This window comes from Brassica oleracea, chromosome C3 (genome assembly GCF_000695525.1).
Source record: "Brassica oleracea var. oleracea cultivar TO1000 chromosome C3, BOL, whole genome shotgun sequence".
Lineage (NCBI taxonomy): Eukaryota > Viridiplantae > Streptophyta > Magnoliopsida > Brassicales > Brassicaceae > Brassica > Brassica oleracea.
Window position 1 is genome coordinate 31,696,580 of NC_027750.1, and position 18,045 is coordinate 31,714,624.

Below are 18,045 nucleotides of genomic sequence, written 5' to 3' on the forward strand. Positions count from 1 at the left end.
TGAAAATCTTGGAACCTCAGATTTTTCCACTCTTCTAGAGCGTGAGGAAGGTTGATTTGTCTTTGGTTATCGAACCTTTCTTTTAAAGTTTGCCACAGTTCAGCTGGGTCCTCGACGTTTGCATAATCGTGCGTTAAATTTTCATCTAAATGCTTCTTCAGGAAGATTATCGTTTCGGCTATATGCTCGGGTGGTGATTTGTTACCGATTACAATTGTTTCGGTTATCTTTTTCATCACCAGATATGGTTTCACATTTGTGACCCACCCGACGTAATTTTCGCCAGTTATTTTCAGGGCCGGGAACTGGAGTTTCTCGATGTTTGTCATTTGTATTTCTAAAAACACAAAATAAAATATTTTATTAGAATTTCGTAATTTTAAAACGAACCATTTATATTGATAATACACGCAATTACAAGGAGAAGCAACGCATAGAAAATTAAACCGACATTAAGCAAAATTCTCCAGGAGCAAATTCTCCAATAAAAAGACCATACATTGAAGCAAAAATAAAAATTGCACATAAGACCAAAAATATGCGAATCATCTTTCTTGCAATGAAAAACCGGGATGGAGAGATTTGAAAATATTTGAGAGAAGATGAAATGTTTTGGATGAAGTAAATGAGTGAAGTATGAGTGTATTTATAGATGAAAATCAAAATACTGTTTATAGCCGTTTGGAAAGGGAAAAAATTTTGAAATTTTTTCTTTGTGACCGTTGGGGTTAAATCGAGTGCACCAAAAATCAGTCTGAAATTTTCGTATTAAACAGTCAATCAAATCTATACAATTTCATAAAAATTAATAAAAGTAAAAAATATGGCAACAAATCATGTGACGGCTCAGCCGGTCAATGCAGAGTAATAAATAAATTATACGGTGGCTCGGCCGACCAATTAACAATAAACAGAATATAAGGCGGCTCTGCCGACCAATAAATTAATTAAATTATTAATAAATAACAATGTTCTAAAAATTGCTATGCGGTAACTAAGCGCTTTATAGAGGACTAGCGACTAGGCGGATTATTCGGAGCCTAGGCGAGGCCTAGGCGTTAGCAAATTATTGATTTATTTTATATATTTTATATATTTATATGATATATTTTAGTTTTTAGGTTTAATTATAAAATTATTGTGATGAATAATCAAAATTAGATATACAAAACATAAGAAAGTAGACAAATTTGTTGATCTGTAATAATATTATTGCTAAATTTAACATATATAGACAATTTTAGATCGATTTTAACTAATTTTAACCGATTTAGAACAGTTTAAACCAATTTGAATCATATAAATTGGTATAAATCGGATTTTAAGAAAATCGTTTCGGATAGGACCGAGTTGCCGCCTAGGCGGGGGCCTAGGCGCCGCCTAGACCGATTTTTAGAACCTTGATAAATAATATAAGCGGTATTCCGGCCATTATAACATGATATAAATAATAGTAGAGGCGGTATACCGACCATTATAGCAGGGTATAAATGATACAAATAAATTTTACCAAATTGAAGAACGATCGTGCTGATAACGTGTTAAAAAGAACTGGAATTTTATTGTATCGCGGGAATTTAAATAAAGCAAAATTTTATACCCGTATGAAGAAGATAACACTGATAACAAGAGAGAATATGTTATTAGAAGGAGAAGAGATGGTGTGTATTACAAACGATCGAAACGATCGTTTATATAGAAATGAAAAAGTAAAGTTATGTAACATGTCAAATTCGGTGCCGAAACTTTTGACATGTTCATAACAATTGTATAATAGATAACATAATGTTTATACCAATGATCCGCCAATCAAACCCTAGAATATAAATTGAATCAAAGTTGATATCATAATGGCCATTACCTCAGGTAGTTAATCTCTTATACAAGATTGAAATCATATTCAGTGTCACCAAAGATTTTAGCTGGCCATTTCAATCTTTAAAGCATTCAAAGGATAAATGAACAAAGTCTGAACAGAGATCTGTGGTCCTAGTCTTACAATAAAGGTTACAAAGCAGTTCTTGTTTCCACTGCAATGTTGATTTTGTTGATGAAGTCATCAACAGGAATGGTTCCGAGCTCTCCTCCAAACCTCGACCTAACGGTGACAGTTCCGGTCTCGACTTCCTTAGGGCCCACAACCGCCATTAACGGGATTTTCTGTGTCTCTGCGTTCCTTATGAGCTTTGGCAACCTCTCTCCATGGCACAGCTCAGCCCTCACTCCACAAGCTTTCAGCTTCTTACTCACTTCCTTGCAGAACTCCAACTGCAAACCCCCACTCACTGAGTCAGAACATGGATTCCTAATTTTCAGACAAAACGTTCATCAGACTCAAAGAGACGGAACCTGATTGTCTGTGACGGGCAGAACCCGAACTTGAACAGGAGAGAGCCATAATGGAAAATCCCCAGCGTAATGTTCAATGAGAACCCCAAAAAATCTTTCTAAGGAACCCAAAACCGCCCTGTGGATCATTATAGGGCGTTTCTTATCCGAGTTTGTGTCCACATAAGTAATGTCAAACCTCTGAGGAAGATTAAAGTCAACCTGCGTTGCCAAACAAGAACACATTAACAGAGATAAGAGTAGATGGAGTTGAAGGGAAAAGCTTACTAACCTGTATGGTTGAGCACTGCCATTTTCTTCCCAATGCATCTTCGATCTTAAGATCAATCTTCGGTCCATAAAAGGCACCACCTCCTTCATCAACCTCATAGCTCCATCCCTTATCATCCAAAGCATCCTTAAGCGCACACGTTGCCTTCTCCCATATATCATCACTCCCAACTGATTTTTCAGGTCTTGTTGATAAGTTCACTTCATACTTATCGAACCCAAACCTCGACAATATCTCTTCCGTGAGATCCAACACACCTCTGATCTCGTCTTTGATCTGATCCTCTAAACAAAATATATGCGCATCGTCCTGGCAAAAAAAAAAAAAGAAAACTTTAGTTAAAGTTAAATCCTATTCATGATTCTAAAAATAGGTCTAGACGGTAACTCAGTCCTAACTGAAATGATTTTCTTACAATTTGATTTGTACGATTCAAATTGGTTTAAATTCGTCTAAACTAGTTTAAATCTGTTAAACTAATCAACAAAATTATAAGAATCCACAAATTTATCTAATTTCTTTTGTTTTGTATATCTAATTTGATAATTCACCAAAATAATATTATAATACACTCAAAAACTAAAATATCTTATATAAACGTAATATATATAGAAATTAAATCAATAGTTAATTAATAATACCTAGGCCCTGAAGTTCTCTACAGAGCCCAAAATTACAGCCTAAAGATTTCTTGAACATTGATCCAATTAATTAAAACAAGATTAGGACTAACCTGTGTGAACCCTCTGACACGGAAGAGACCGTGCAAGCTACCAGACAGCTCGTATCTGTAAACTGTACCGAGCTCCGCAACTCTTATGGGCAAATCTCTGTATGACTGACGTTTTCTTTGGTAAAGCAAGATGTGGTAAGGGCAATTCATGGGGCGAAGCTGATAAAGCTCGTCTTCGATCTCCATCTGATCGTACATGTTCTCTCTGTAGAAGTCCAAGTGACCACTGATCTTCCACAGATCAGCTTTAGCGACGTGAGGAGTGTAGATCAGATCATAACCGTGTTCGACGTGCATCTTCTTCCAAGAATCTTCGATTATGTTTCTAACGATGGCGCCTTTGGGATGCCAGAACACTAACCCTCCTCCAGCTTCGTCCTGGATCGAGAACAGGTCGAGGTCTTGGCCAATGCGTCTGTGGTCTCTCCGTTTAGCTTCTTCCTTGAAGTGGAGATACGCTTTTAGCTGCTCTTCGCTCTCCCAAGCCGTTCCGTAGATCCTCTGAAGCATTTGTCTCTTCTCGTCTCCTCTCCAGTACGCGCCAGCGACGGATTCTAGCTCGACGGCTTTCTTGTTGATCTTCCCTGTGGTTTCGACGTGAGGTCCAGCGCAAAGATCCCACCATTCGTTACCTAGATGAGCATTTTAACTGCACAAGCTATATTACCAAACTAAATACAAAGTTTACAGATACTCAAGAAGAGAGATAGAGAGAGAAGCTACAGCATTTTACCTATATGGTAAACGGTGATGGGCTCTTCTTTGATACTCTCGAGAATCTCCATCTTGTAAGGCTCGTTGATGGCCATGATCCTTTTCTGCGCTTCTTCTCTAGTTACTTCTTCTCGTAGAAGTGGTAAGTTCCGACTAATGATACGATCCTACATGTAAAACCGAGAGAAATCAAAGATACTAGTCGAATGAATACTAATCAGCAGCATTAGAAACTCACCATCTCTTTCTTGATCCTCTTGAGGTCTTTGTCTGTCAGAGGTTCCATGTCGAAATCGTAGTAGAAACCGTTGTCAATCCAGGGACCTATTGTTACTTTAGCATCAGGGAAGAGTTTCTGAACTGCCATGGCCATCACATGTGCACACTGTATTCACATTAATTACACTCTTCAGCTCTCAACAAGTTACTATTATCTCTAAACAATACAATTCAATATACCAAGAAAAATTCAAACATTTCTCCTGAGATTTGAATCAAAATTTAGACTTTTGCAAAACCCAATTCGGCTAACATCATAACAGTTGAGAAACTGGTCAAAATGTTACATAAATTGTCCTGAAAAAACCACTAGTATTGAACTCAGAATAGAAGAACAGAAACAGAGGCAAGAATGTGTAACCGTGTGACGAATTTTGAGGAGCTTGTCGGATGAGTCGTTACTGGGAAGCGGGACGGTCGCTGGCTCTGACTTCTTGGGGGCGGTGCTGGAGATAGCTGCTGGCTCGGTGGCGACGGAGAAGACGGTGGAGAAACCATGACGTTTTGGATAGAATCTGGGGGTGGGAGAGGGAAGGTAAACGAAGCGTCTTAGAGAAGAAGTGAAGGAAGAGGGTTTGGAGAGGAAGGAAGAGGAAATGAGAAGAGAACGAGAAGAGGCCATTAGAGAGAGAAGAAGCCTGCGAGGCTTCCGCAGGGATTTTGAGATTATGGGAACAATCTGTGGTGTGGAACTTGTCTGATCAAATGGATTGAAGTGGGGGAGAACACAAGGCCACGTTTTTGCTTCTTTTAAATAAAAAAAATTATAATTTGATTTCGGTTCGGTTTTATGGAAAACCATTTATGTAATTCAGTTTGGTTCGGGTTTGGTTGATTTAATATCTTCGGTTACAAGTATTTCTCACGCTGGTAGCACTCCACATCTATCATTTCTATTCAACATCCAGTCTGTGATGGAAGCTTCTCTGGATTGATTTGGAGTGGAGTAGGCCTGGGCATTTTAACATGTACCCGAAAACCAGAACCGGAACCGATTCAAAAATACCCGATCCAGAACCGAACCGAACCGAAAATTTACAAGTACCTTTTGGGTCTAAATTTCTTTTACCCGAAAGAACCGGAACAGAAAGAAACCAAACAGGATAGATCCAGACCCGAATAGACCCGAATAGACCCGATCCGATAAGAACCGATTTGTATCCAACTTAAAACCATGTATATCCAAAACTATGATTTTTTATGTTCTATTTTTTTATATATATTATTTTATGATTTAGTTGAAATATCTTTTGTTAACAACATTTGTTATTATTTTATAACATTTTTTAAATAATATGAAGCTTTAAATGTAAAATCTAGAATTTAAAAATATTATATTTTAATTATTAATAGTTTCATTTAAGTTATTTTGTAAAATTTTAGATATATATACGATAAATATCGACTAAATTTGATAGAGTTGGGTATGTCATGTTCTTTTCAGATCTTAAATATCCGAACCCGATATGGATCCGAAAAATTACGGGTATTTTATAGGCATTTTAATTATAGACCTGAACTGACCCAGACCCGGGAAGAACCGATCCGAACTGAAATTTTCTAAATATCTATTGAGTCTAAATGTTTAGAACCCAAAAGATCCGGACCCGAAAAGAACCAGTCCTAACCCGACCGAACGCCCAGGCCTAATTTGGAGAACATAAGAACATGTTTTGGTTTTGTCTACTTCTGTGTTTGATTTCGGTTTGGTTTTGTAGAAAATCATTTAATATTGGGAAGACGACATATTTCCACATAAGAACTATGATATAGTAACAAATGTACATAATCTTTAAATCTCGTCTTAATTGCACACCAGTTAAGTATAACAACCTATTTCCACATACGATGAAAGTTCGAAACCTGTTTCCACACATACCAAGATTATGCTTGGTTTTAATGGTTTATGACATTAACTTATAGTAAACCAATTTGTATCGGTTGATATTGGTACAATCCGACCCAAACGAAGATCCAACTACAAATCGATTAAAATCAGACCGAAACCCCTATTAAAATCCCCCAAATCGATTTCATCATTTAGAACCCTAAAATCTAAAAATCCAGATAAGAGATTTCGGTTTCCACACACTCTCTTTATTCCATTTATTCTTGAAGAAACTTGATAAAATCTGAATGAGTTGGATTTTGAGTTTAATTTATAGGTAGAAACGATTCATCTCTTCATCTTCCTCATCCTCATCTTTGGAATCATCACTGTATTCCTCGATCTTAAAGTCATCCTCCTCCTTTAGCATTATCTCTCATCACTGTTCTCTTCATTCTTAAAATTACTGTCTTGTAGAGAGATAAAGGAAGATGATTTGGGGATTTAAGTATTTAGGTTTCGAATTGGCTTAAGTCGGGTCTTCGGCTGGTTTATTAGATCCGATTGTATTATGTCAAATTAATCCGGTTTATATTCTCTAATTGGGTCATTTTTGGTTTAGTTAGGTTAGTCATTGGTTAAATTTTAAAACAGAAAACACTAACCAACTTTAAACCGCTATTTGTTGGTTTTAGTTTGTCATTCAAAGTTTAGGGAGAAACAAGTTTTGAACTTTTATCGTGTGTGGAACTAGGTTGTCATACTTAATTTGCGTGCAATTAGATCGAGGTTCAAAGATTGTATACATTTATTACTATATGATAGTTCTGGTGTGAAAATAAGTATCTTCTCTTTAATATTGTTTTGACTTTTCGGTTACAAGTATACATCACCCCTGATCAAGACCTTGAAATGAAAGTTCAGATATAACTGAAGTTCTTGTTTGCAATTGTTTTAAGCTTCTGATGGCTTTTAAAATAGAGTTTTCTCTTGTTCATAACCTCATATATTATGGACTTATGGTTCATAAAGTCCCTGCTACCATCACATGTTTGGGCTCAGGCACGATACATGATCTCTAATCTTTAACAATAATAAGCACATTATCCAATAGCTTCTCCTGTCAGCAGCTAATCTGATTTGTTGTCCGGAGATTGAGTGTGCGTGACAACATCCTCCAAAGACTTCAGGAGCTCAGCTCGACGGAGATTTGTCACCGTGTACTCTAGTGTAACCTGTCGGGTAAGGAAGACTTGAGAAACTCAGTCAAGTTTAACACAAGAGCAGAAGAACATCCTTGTTGGAGAGAATGTACTATTTAGTTACCTCTTTGAAGATTTCACTGTGAGAAGAGTCCTCGAAACCCTACAAACACAAACAAGTGTCTTTGGTCATTTGTCTTCTTTGTACATTTAGGTATCAATTACATACATTTTTTGAGACAAGAGAGTGAGTTATAATTGTACCAGTTTGCGGAATAAGCTGAGGGACGCTGTGTTTGAGTCCCCAATCTTGGCTGTGAACTTGTGAATCTCCAAGTTCTTGACAGCATAACCCATCATCGTCAACACAGATTCCTTTCCTATTCCTTTACCACGGCTACTCTACACCAACGGTCGTGTACCCAAAAAGAAGATTCATCGTGTGCAGAGAAATAACATCAGCATAACTACACGTCGATTTCGAATCTCAAAGCAGGAAAAATGTTGGTGATAAGAGAAGAAAGTTACCTTCTGGGCTCAGCTATCATTATTTCGACCTCTGCAACCTTAGGATCATCCACATCGTTCATGTAAATGTTCACATCACCTGCCATGCCTGCAAAAAAATAAAGCTTTGGTTACTTCTTTACAATGACTCAGCGTTGAAACAATCAAGCCAAACCATTAACTAATGATCGAGACCACTAACAAAGGAGCAGACTTGTAGTTATGTTCTCATTTCCATTTTAATTAGAACAAATCCAATATAAACTAAAGAGAGAGTGTGTGTAAAAGATTCCAAACTAATGCATGGTAAATTAATCTCCTTTTATTCACCAGTTCCTCAAGTGAAGTAACTGAGGAAACAAACCTTCTACATGAGGTTCGCCATGAGCCAAGTCTCCCTCCATGAAATCCTTGTCCAACACAATGAAAGTCCGCTCTGCAAGCGTATCAAACCAACAACAGAAGCATTATGAATTTAAACATGTACATAACTCATTAATCTACTCTGCTCAGTGTACTTCACAAGAAGCTATTGGCTAAGATCCAAAGCAGTCAACACACTAGGAGGATTGGTGACATCAAACTTACTAAAGAGTACCAAACTCAAACTACAGAATCATGAGTATAATGGTCTAATAATCAAAACCCAGATGAAAACAAAGTCAACATTGAGATTCTGGAAAGAAAACCTAAACCCCTAATTGAATTTCACACAAGAAAGTGATTAACTTTATATAAAAAGAAACTGAAATAGGTAAGAGGTAGTTCATACTATTGGGATCTTGAGTCCAAGAGATTTGCATCTCATACTCCTGATCAAGACTCAACGGCTCAGATCCAGTAGCTTCGAGAAGCGCAGGGTCCTGCATCCAACTGTGGTACTTCGGGACATGTTCCGACATGTACGGAACCAACACCACTCTCTTCCCTTCCAAGCTCACTTTCATCGTCATTATTGTCGTCTTCTCCTTCTTCTTCTTCTTCTTCGTCTTCGTCTTCTCCTTTTCTTTACAGAAAATAATAATTACTTTCACGAATCAACCAAAATGGTGTCGTTTTCATGTCGTCATTAATCCACGTCAGATTTTTATTAAATCTCCGCATGAGGTTCATAATGATATCGTAAAAAGATGTCCAAACATTACACAACCAACCAACTGGAGTGATCACTTACCTTCGAAGCAAAGGCTTCAATGGAAAATCATTGTTTCCATCTCCAAAAAATATACAAATTAATTTTTTTTAAAAGGCGTCATTGATTTTCTGGTAACCATATTATTTCACTACATATAGTATGATTCAACCAACAGAAAAAAAAACAGAGATGATCGAGCAATGGCGACGACTTTAACGTTGACTCTCTTCCTCCTTTTTTCAACAAAACTTCCGGCGTCAGTCTCCGGCAAGTGCACCACCACCACATCCACAAAAACCTTCGAGAAATGCATCTCTCTTCCCACACAACAAGCTTCAATCGCGTGGACATACCATCCACACAACGCGACCCTCGACCTCTGCTTCTTCGGAACATTCATCTCGCCTTCCGGGTGGGTCGGGTGGGGGATCAACCCGGATACTCCCTCCCAGATGACCGGCTCTCGAGTCCTCATCGCGTTTCCGGATCCTAACTCGGGTCAGCTCATCCTCCTCCCTTACGTTCTTGACTCTTCTGTCAAGCTCCAGAAAGGCCCTCTGCTTTCTCGTCCCCTTGACCTCCTCCGTCTCTCCTCCTCCTCCGCTTCTCTGTACGGAGGGAACATGGCGACTATACGCAACGGCGCCTCCGTTCAGATTTACGCATCGGTGAAACTCTCGTCGAACAACACCAAGATCCACCATGTTTGGAACAGAGGTCTTTACGTTCAAGGTTACTCTCCCACCATTCATCCCACCACTTCCACTGATCTCTCCTCCTTCTCCACCTTCGATGTTACTTCAGGTATACACACTTCTTTTTTTAATACCAGGAGATTCGTGACCGAAACCCGTAATCTCCCACGACCGATACCACAAAGTTTTAGGCATGCGGTTTCGGTTATTTCGGTTCAGGTATTTTTGGTTCTGGTTAATTTGATTCAGCTACAATCCCACCGAAATTAAATCGGTTCGGTTCGGTTTTATATTTTTTTTCCAAAAATAATCGATTTTGGGATTTTGGTAGATTTTGGTATAATTATTTACAAAATTAGGATAGTTTTGGTTATTTTTGGTATTTTGTTTTTTTTAATTTTTTTTTTTCGAAAATCGCAAACCAAACTGAACCAAAAACCAAATTATTTTTTCAAAATCATACCTAACTCAAAACCGTAACCGAACCAAAAACCGAAAATTTTCGGTTCAGTCCGGTTTAGACAAAATCCGCAGGGCTAATTAGTTCTGTCACAACAGTCATGAGTTTGTTTTGTTTTGTACAGGTTTTGCAACGGTTAAAAGAAACAGCGGTTCGAGAGCTTTGAAAGTGACACACGGAGTGATCAACGCGGTGGCGTGGGGTTTCCTCCTCCCGGCGGGAGCAGTAACAGCTCGATACCTTCGTCAAATGCAGTCAATAGGACCAACTTGGTTCTACATCCACGCAGCCATACAGCTAACCGGTTTCCTCCTCGGAACAATCGGCTTCTCACTAGGATTGGTGCTCGGCCGAAACTCCCCCGGAGTGACCTACGGCTTACACCGGAGCCTCGGGATAGCAACGTTCACGCTGGCGGCGCTGCAAACGCTGGCTTTGCTGTTCAGACCAAAGACGACTAACAAGTTCAGGAGATACTGGAAGTCTTACCATCATTTCGTCGGGTACGGTTGCGTGGTGATGGGAGTGGTGAATGTGTTCCAAGGGTTTGATGTTTTGAGGGAAGGAGGATCGTACGCAAAGCTTGGTTACTGTATGTGTCTGTCCACGCTGGTCGGTGTCTGTGTGGCGATGGAAGTTAACTCGTGGGTTGTGTTTTGCCGCAAGGCGAAAGAGGAGAAGATGAAGAGAGAGGGTTTGACTGATGATAGATGCAGCAGTGGGATTCATTCATAGTTAGTTCTTGTGTCCTAATTATAAGAGAGAATGAGCAAGACACAACACCAATTTTTATGTATTTTTGCTTTGGTTATATACATTGTTGAGGTGTTTACATCACTGTTCCTAGAAGATCTTGATTTTGTTTAAACTTTCATATACTAAAGAGCAGTGTTCTAAACGAAACAATTTTTCCAGAACAATTTTTTTTTTAAATCGGTCTAGGTGTTAAAAAAATCGGTGTATGCGCCCGTGTCTAAACACTAATCTTCTATAATACACTTAACCACCGAGATTTCTTGAACATTGCTAAATAAGCTTCATTAACCCCCTCGATTAGCTAATAACAACCCATGCATGTTCTATGTATTTGCAGCACTCACAAGAAGCCATCTAAAACACAGCCCACCACTAGTTTCTATTGTCGCTTTCAGTGCTATCAGTGGCCTAATAAGATTATTCTTTAAAAGGATTTCAAGGAAACCTGTTTTCTGGCTTCTCATAATGAAAAACTATAATGTTTGACTAACTCCCAAGTAACCATCATAGCCATTATCTTTCATCATCCTCCTTACCCTTGATACATCGTCCCACATTTCTTCAGTTGCATATAGGTTTGACATCAATACATATAACCCTCCGTTCCTGTAATCCAACATAAACATTTTCTTAGCTACATATTCCCCCATCTCAACCTCCCTGTTCACAATACAAGCACTAAGCAGAGCGCCCCACACTGCAGAATCCGCCTTCATATCCATCTCCCAAATCAAATTCACCGCCTCACTAAACAAACAAGCTCGACCCAACAAACCAACCATTAGTGCATAATGCTGTAAACTTGGAGATATCCCAAACTCCTTGATCATTTCTCTGAAATATACTCTCCCTTCGTCGACAAGACCACCGTGTGTACATGCGGACAGAACCCCCAGAAAGGTGATCTTGTCAGGTTTCGATCCCTGCTCTCTCATTTCCAAGTAACAAGAAAGAGCTCGGCTTTGCAAACCTGATAAGCTGTATCCTGATATCATCGAGTTCCACGTTGCTGTACACGGAGCATCAATGGTATTGAACACTCTTTCAGATAGCTCTGCGTTTCCACATTTAGCATACATGTCTATAAGAGCAGTGCAAACAAACTTCTCGTTTCCAAAACTGTTCCTAAGAATATATCCATGAAGCGTCTTCCCCAAATGCAAACACGAAAGCTGGGAGCAGCCGGCAAGTAAACTCGCTATGGTGATAGCATCAGGAAGCACATGTCCATCGCTTAAACTCATCTGATGAAAGATCTCAAAGGCTGTACTCGCTCTTCCTGACTGTACACACCCTGATATCACTGAGTTCCAGCTAATCAGAGGAGTCTCGTGCAGTGTCTCAAACAAAAACAGGACGGTCTCGATGTCGTCGAACTTAGAGTACATTGTTATCAGTCCATTCACAACCAGCGTCTGTGTACACAATCCGCTTTGAATCGCGTAACCATGTAACGACGTTCCAATCTCGATGTGGGAGGAGTTTGTACATCCATGGAGAATCCCAACCAAAGCTACAGCATCGATTCTCATACAAAGATGGCGCATTTTAGAGAAATAAGCAATTACTATGTCCATATCTCCTTTCTCGGCGTAGCTTGAGACAATCGAAGTCAAACCAACGATACTGTCTTGAGCAGCAGATGCGTAAAGACGCTCTGCTGAATCCAAACACCCACACCTTGAATATGCACAAACCAAAGAAGTAATCACAGAGTTATCATTCACCATTCCGGTTTTAACAACGAGACTGTGCAACGGCTCGTGACTAACATGAGCAGAGAGAAGATTAATAACAGTGACGGGACTAATCTCAACGCTCCTCTCAAACATGTTCTTGAAAACAATGATGGCCTCTTCCTGAAGACCACTCTGGCTATAAGCACCGATCATCGTATTCCAAGAAACAGTGCTTTTATCTCTCATCTCTGTAAACAAAACCTCTGCTGAATCCAACTCTGCACACTTTGAGTAAAACGAAATGAGCGCGTTCTTGACCTGAGAATCAACCTCCAGGCCAGACTTAGAAGCAATACAATGAACAGACCTCCCTTGAGAAACAAATCCGCATTGTCCACAAAAGGGCAGCAAATTCGCAAGCGTAGTTGCGGAAGGTAGAAACCCTTGTCGAAGCATTACTATAAAGAGGTGCCACGCGTCACGCTCGTAGCCATTGCGCGAATACCCGCAGATCATTGCGTTCCAAGCAACGGTGTCTCTCTCAGGCATTTCGTCAAACAGCTTGCCTGCGGTCGCTACAAAACCCATCTTCAAGTAGAGATCGAGAAGGGATGTTTTCACGTATACAAAACGATCAATCCCTGATTTCTTGAGATGGGTTTGGACTAACTTCAACGAACCGATAGAGGTAGAAGAAGCTTGGAGAAGGATGGACATTGTGAAATGGTTTGGTCTGAGAGAGGAACGAAGTAAGTCACGGAAGATTGTGATTGGAGAAGAAGAGTTATCACCATGAACACAAGACTTGAGTAGAGAATGGTAGAAAGAAAGGTCTTTAGTGAAAAGAGTTATGGGTTTGCTAATTCGCATAATGTCTGATTCCTCTTAAGTCTTCTGTTCTTGTCGGAATCCTAATTTTTACTCAAATAAGTATGAGAAGGTTTGCGACGCAACAAACTGATCAAGTAAGAAGTCTCTGATGCTTTCTAATTTCTATGATGTCGGTATGTGTTTTAGATATGTTTTATATCTTGGTTGGTTATGTCAACCGGTTGTATATACTCACATAACCGGTTGATCTATATAAATTTAGGCAGTTCAGTGCTTGGGCCATTAAGGCCCATATTTAAAGCTATGCCTTTATTTTTGTTAGGAAAAAAATCTGGAAAATAGAAAAAGAGAGAAGTAGAGAGGCATTATCCCTTACGACGAGGAAGCCGTCGTTTTGAGGGTTTTTATTTTCTTGGCACACCGTTTCCTTTCAATCTCCCGAGATCTTCTTCAAAGGCTCCCTATTCTTGATCCGGCGTCGTTTTGATTCATTCATTCAAAGTTCATCTCTGTTCCGCGCTGTTTTCAGGTTAGTCTCCCTTCTCCGGCGTCGTTTCATCCCAATGTCTCATTCCGTATCTCATCTCCTTTGCCTTGTCTCTACAATCGAAAAAATCCCAAATCAAAGCTTTCTCTTTTATCCTTTGTAAATCAAATTGAATTCGGGAAAAAATCTCTGGCCTCATCTGAAAGATTCGATTTTTATTGCTAGGGTTTCGATATTTTTCATGACATTGAATATCATCTGGGCATCTCTCAATTCATCAAAGTTTAAATTTTTAATGGTAAAGTTTGAAGATTTATTTTGGTTTGTGGAACATTATCCCAGGTGAGTGTTGATGCTGATGGACGTTATAACGAATCCTGGTCCACTCAAGGACATTGTCCTTTATGATCAAGAGAAACATGTCTCCTCTGCTGTCTGGGATGGCCAGGTTTCAACATCCTTCTCCCTGTTGTGTTGCTTCATATAAGAGTTGATGTCTCCTTTTTACTGACAATGATTTTGGAAACAAAACTGTTTAGGAGCGAGGTGCGTTGAGGTGTCACGAGCACACTTCCAAGTTAAGCGAGTGGAAGCTCAACTCAAAACAGATTGAGTTAGTGGAGAGAGCCGGTTTCGGGTACTTGAGACGTATCCCCGCCATTAGTCTCGACAACCCTCTCATCTCCGCCTTGGTGGAGCGGTGGAGGAGAGAGACCAACACTTTCCACTTCACCGTCGGTGAAATGACCGTGACTCTCGAGGACATCGCCCTCTTACTCGGGCTAGGGATCGACGGCAAGCCTGTGATCGGATTCACGTACACGACTTGTTCTTCGGTTTGTGAGAGGTACTTAGGCCAGGCACCTGATTCTACTTACGCTAGCGGCGGGATGGTGAAGCTCAGCTGGTTGAAAGAGACTTTCTCCTTCTGTCCTGACGACGCTTCTTTCGAAGAAGTTGAGAGGCGTACGAGGGCTTACCTCTTGTACTTGGTAGGGAGCACCATCTTCTCTACGACAACTGGGAACAAGGTGCCTGTTATGTATCTCCCGCTGTTCGAGGATTTTGATGATGCGGGAACGTTTGCTTGGGGTGCAGCTGCTTTGGCTTTCTTGTATAGAGCGCTTGGGAATGCTTCTGTTAAATCCCAAAGCACCATTTGTGGTTGCTTGACGCTCTTACAGGTGGCTCTCTTTAGTTTCATTTCTTGTCTCCCAAAAACAGTTTGTTCTTATTCATTTTGTTGTTGTTGTGTACTGTGTAGTGTTGGAGTTACTATCACTTGAACATTGGACGGCCAAAGCTGAACCGTGAGCCAGTCCATGATCATTTCCCGTTTGTGCTTAGGTGGAAGGGTAAACAAAACGGTCCAACAGCAAACCGTGATGTGATCTTTTACCGGAAAGCACTGGACGTCTTGAAGCCATCTGATGTAAGCTTTATTTGTTCTCTTCTGTGTATGCATACTTGTTTTGATTTATTTTTTCCTTGTGAATTTTTTAAGGTGGAGTGGCTACCGTATGAAAACATGGACGGTAGATACATACCAGAACACATAAGAAACTCTCTGCAGTTAGGTAGATCGAGGACGATGCTGATATCTTTCGACAAGGCGGAGAGACACCTACCTGATCGCTGTCTGAAACAGTTTGGTTTGTTCCAAGGCATCCCGGAGGATGTGCACAAGTGGGTAAGAAAGTCCCGTGGAGTCGACGGAGGTGTGAACTTTTCAAGTAAAATGGAAGCAGAGCTAAACGAATGGGAGATGCGTTGGGACAATATAGTGCCTGATGACGTTCTTGGTGTTGATGAAGCGGACTACATGAGGTGGTATCTAGGAATCACCCGCAAAGTTGTGGGAAGACCAATCTCTCTCTCAAGCGAGTTTCAAAGAACGGTAATATAGTTTCTTGACACTCAGTTATGTTTTCAGTACTGTATATTCTGGAAGTGTCTTAAATCTCTGAGCACTAGTAAAAATGCCAGCATTCGTTGTCTTTTAGGATTAGAAAAATTATTTTTTTCTAGGATGATTATGTTTTCCTAAAATGAAAAAGAAAATCGGGTTTTGAGGATACTATAAGTATGTTGTCTAAGAGATTGTAAATGTATTCATTCACATAATAATATACAAACCCTAAACGAGTATTTGCCTCAATACGTTTTTGATCTTAAGTTTTCTTTGCTTTCTTCAAGTTGATAGTTGATTCGTGTTTGTTCATAACAAGTAATTATCTTAATACTTTTATTCCTCCTTTGCAGATTGCAAATGTGAGGGATATATTGGAGCTGGCTGAGAATTTTCCAACGCATGATTTGGACCTTGAAAGAGGGAACATGATGGCAAGGATCATCAGCCTTGCGCAAGATTGTCTGAGAGATCAAGTGGGAGTAACGCCAACGGAGAGCCAGCAGCAGATAGAGCTTGGGAAGAGGATGAGAGGTAAAGAGAGGGTGAGAAGGAAAGGGATGGGGAAGAGAAGGAAAGGTATTGATCCAATGGAAGACTACGGAGGTAGTGAAGATGAATCACAGTTTGGAGGACCTGTCCTTGAGGTTGATCAGTTGCATTTACCACTTACCCATCATGGGAACTCGGTGTACGATGGAACACATATGTACGATCCTGTGACCAAAGTGGATGACATGGAGCTTTGCGACGAGATACCTCAGTTGCCAGAGGCTCAAGACATGAACAAGATCGATGGTGGGTCGTCATCGCTGGATGTTGTTGGTACAAGCAATGCCATGACCGGCGAGGAGAGCCTAGGGGAACTGCCTGAGAGCTATGATGTGAAGAGAGAAGATAGAGAATCAAAGGTAGAAGACAATGATGCAGCAAAGGAAAGTAATGAAGAAAACGTGAACAGAGAGGAAGAAGATGGAATAGATTTGGGGGAAAATGTTGCAGAATCGTCTTCACTTGGAAGAAGAGGAGAGAACTCTGTCGTGGCTTGACAAAGAAAGGCTGCAGAGAGGAAGTTGAATTAGTTTTTCTGGTTTGTTTTGTTTATTTAAACGTCTTTTTGTGGAAGCACTGTCTTTTTTTTTGTTAGAAGTATGTTAATTTTTTCTGTAGAAGAGGTTACAGAAGAAAAATAAAAGAAGCATGAAACAGGTAGGTGACAAAAACCAACTTCGATTTTTATTTTTGGTCAACACCAACTTCGATTTAGATGATTAAAATAACTTATATATCTTTTTATTAAAATACAGGTAAGGTTACAGAATCAATACATGTAGGATATCTAAACCATGACGTCCAGCAGGATAGAAAAATCAACCAATCAGAGAATCCGAATTGCCACGTCATTTCACTTATTTTTTTCGTAAAAATGAAAAAAACAATGCAAATGCAAGAATCGAACCCGAGTTAGTATGACATAAATATAGGGCAATTATCACTAAGCCATTGAAACATTCTTGGACACATATACAAGAATCACTTAGTATGTAATCACAAACTCTTATGTACAGTTACAATAATATGAATTCAACTTTCAAAACTCCGATACTTTGTTTTGTAAAAAAAAAAAGTAAGTGACTAAGCTAATATATTCTCTGAAAGTGTGAGAACATTAACAAATATGAAAAAGCATATATTTTTGTTTTCGTGACAAAGTTAAGAATTTTGTAAAAGTAAGTTTAACATATAAATTTTCGTGATAAATATGAAAAAGCATAGATTTTTGTACAATTTTGACAAAACAACTCAAAACATAGTTCTCTAATGTCTTAATAAAATATTATTTAAGGGTGCAATAATTAAATATATCAATTCAATAAATTTTGTAATTTATAGCAATTCAATTTATAGACAAAACAATAACACAACAAATTTTGAAACATTTGTTTAACCTATCGATTTCTTTTCATGAGAATCCAACTAAACAAGATAAAAAAATAATTAGATTTACAAATATTTAATTACCATTTTATTCAATTTTGATTAATTTCAAATTGTGATAATGTATCTTTTTGAAGTTACAAAAAAAATACTGTTCTTTCTTTATTACACTAGCATTATATATAGATTCTATATACACAAATAAATATACTATAACAACATGAGCTTGCTTTCTCCGATTCATATGAAAACTTTTTAAGTTATCCACCAAA

General features: G+C 39.1%; 5 protein-coding genes across 5 annotated transcripts; 2 read left to right on the forward strand and 3 right to left on the reverse strand.

Moving 5' to 3' along the window:
- Positions 1–1,817: 1,817 nt before the first annotated feature.
- Positions 1,818–5,072, reverse strand: LOC106335409 (threonine--tRNA ligase, chloroplastic/mitochondrial 2). Its single transcript, XM_013773927.1, has 7 exons — positions 4,708–5,072; positions 4,306–4,452; positions 4,087–4,234; positions 3,354–3,985; positions 2,621–2,929; positions 2,350–2,550; positions 1,818–2,268 (listed from the first exon to the last, which is right to left on the reverse strand). Exons 1-7 carry the CDS (start codon positions 4,966–4,968, stop codon positions 2,008–2,010), a joined length of 1,959 nt encoding a protein of 652 aa, XP_013629381.1. The 5' UTR covers positions 4,969–5,072; the 3' UTR covers positions 1,818–2,007.
- Positions 5,073–7,140: 2,068 nt separating this feature from the next.
- Positions 7,141–8,885, reverse strand: LOC106331981 (N-acetyltransferase 9-like protein). The gene is made up of 6 exons (XM_013770421.1): positions 8,656–8,885; positions 8,248–8,319; positions 7,905–7,992; positions 7,641–7,773; positions 7,501–7,539; positions 7,141–7,409 (listed from the first exon to the last, which is right to left on the reverse strand). The coding sequence occupies exons 1-6, from the start codon at positions 8,834–8,836 to the stop codon at positions 7,305–7,307; spliced, it is 618 nt and encodes a 205-aa protein (XP_013625875.1). The 5' UTR covers positions 8,837–8,885; the 3' UTR covers positions 7,141–7,304.
- Positions 8,886–9,028: 143 nt separating this feature from the next.
- On the forward strand, positions 9,029–11,010 carry LOC106329288 (cytochrome b561 and DOMON domain-containing protein At2g04850). The gene is made up of 2 exons (XM_013767923.1): positions 9,029–9,822; positions 10,298–11,010. The coding sequence occupies exons 1-2, from the start codon at positions 9,219–9,221 to the stop codon at positions 10,906–10,908; spliced, it is 1,215 nt and encodes a 404-aa protein (XP_013623377.1). The 5' UTR covers positions 9,029–9,218; the 3' UTR covers positions 10,909–11,010.
- Positions 11,011–11,133: 123 nt separating this feature from the next.
- Positions 11,134–13,581, reverse strand: LOC106329575 (pentatricopeptide repeat-containing protein At2g04860). The gene has a single exon (XM_013768268.1). It carries the CDS (start codon positions 13,476–13,478, stop codon positions 11,403–11,405), a length of 2,076 nt encoding a protein of 691 aa, XP_013623722.1. The 5' UTR covers positions 13,479–13,581; the 3' UTR covers positions 11,134–11,402.
- A 199-nt stretch (positions 13,582–13,780) lies between these two features.
- LOC106336299 (serine/threonine-protein phosphatase 7 long form homolog) lies at positions 13,781–17,004 on the forward strand. The gene is made up of 6 exons (XM_013775087.1): positions 13,781–13,968; positions 14,269–14,374; positions 14,466–15,110; positions 15,191–15,358; positions 15,431–15,823; positions 16,189–17,004. Exons 2-6 carry the CDS (start codon positions 14,279–14,281, stop codon positions 16,882–16,884), a joined length of 1,998 nt encoding a protein of 665 aa, XP_013630541.1. The 5' UTR covers positions 13,781–13,968; positions 14,269–14,278; the 3' UTR covers positions 16,885–17,004.
- Positions 17,005–18,045: the final 1,041 nt, after the last annotated feature.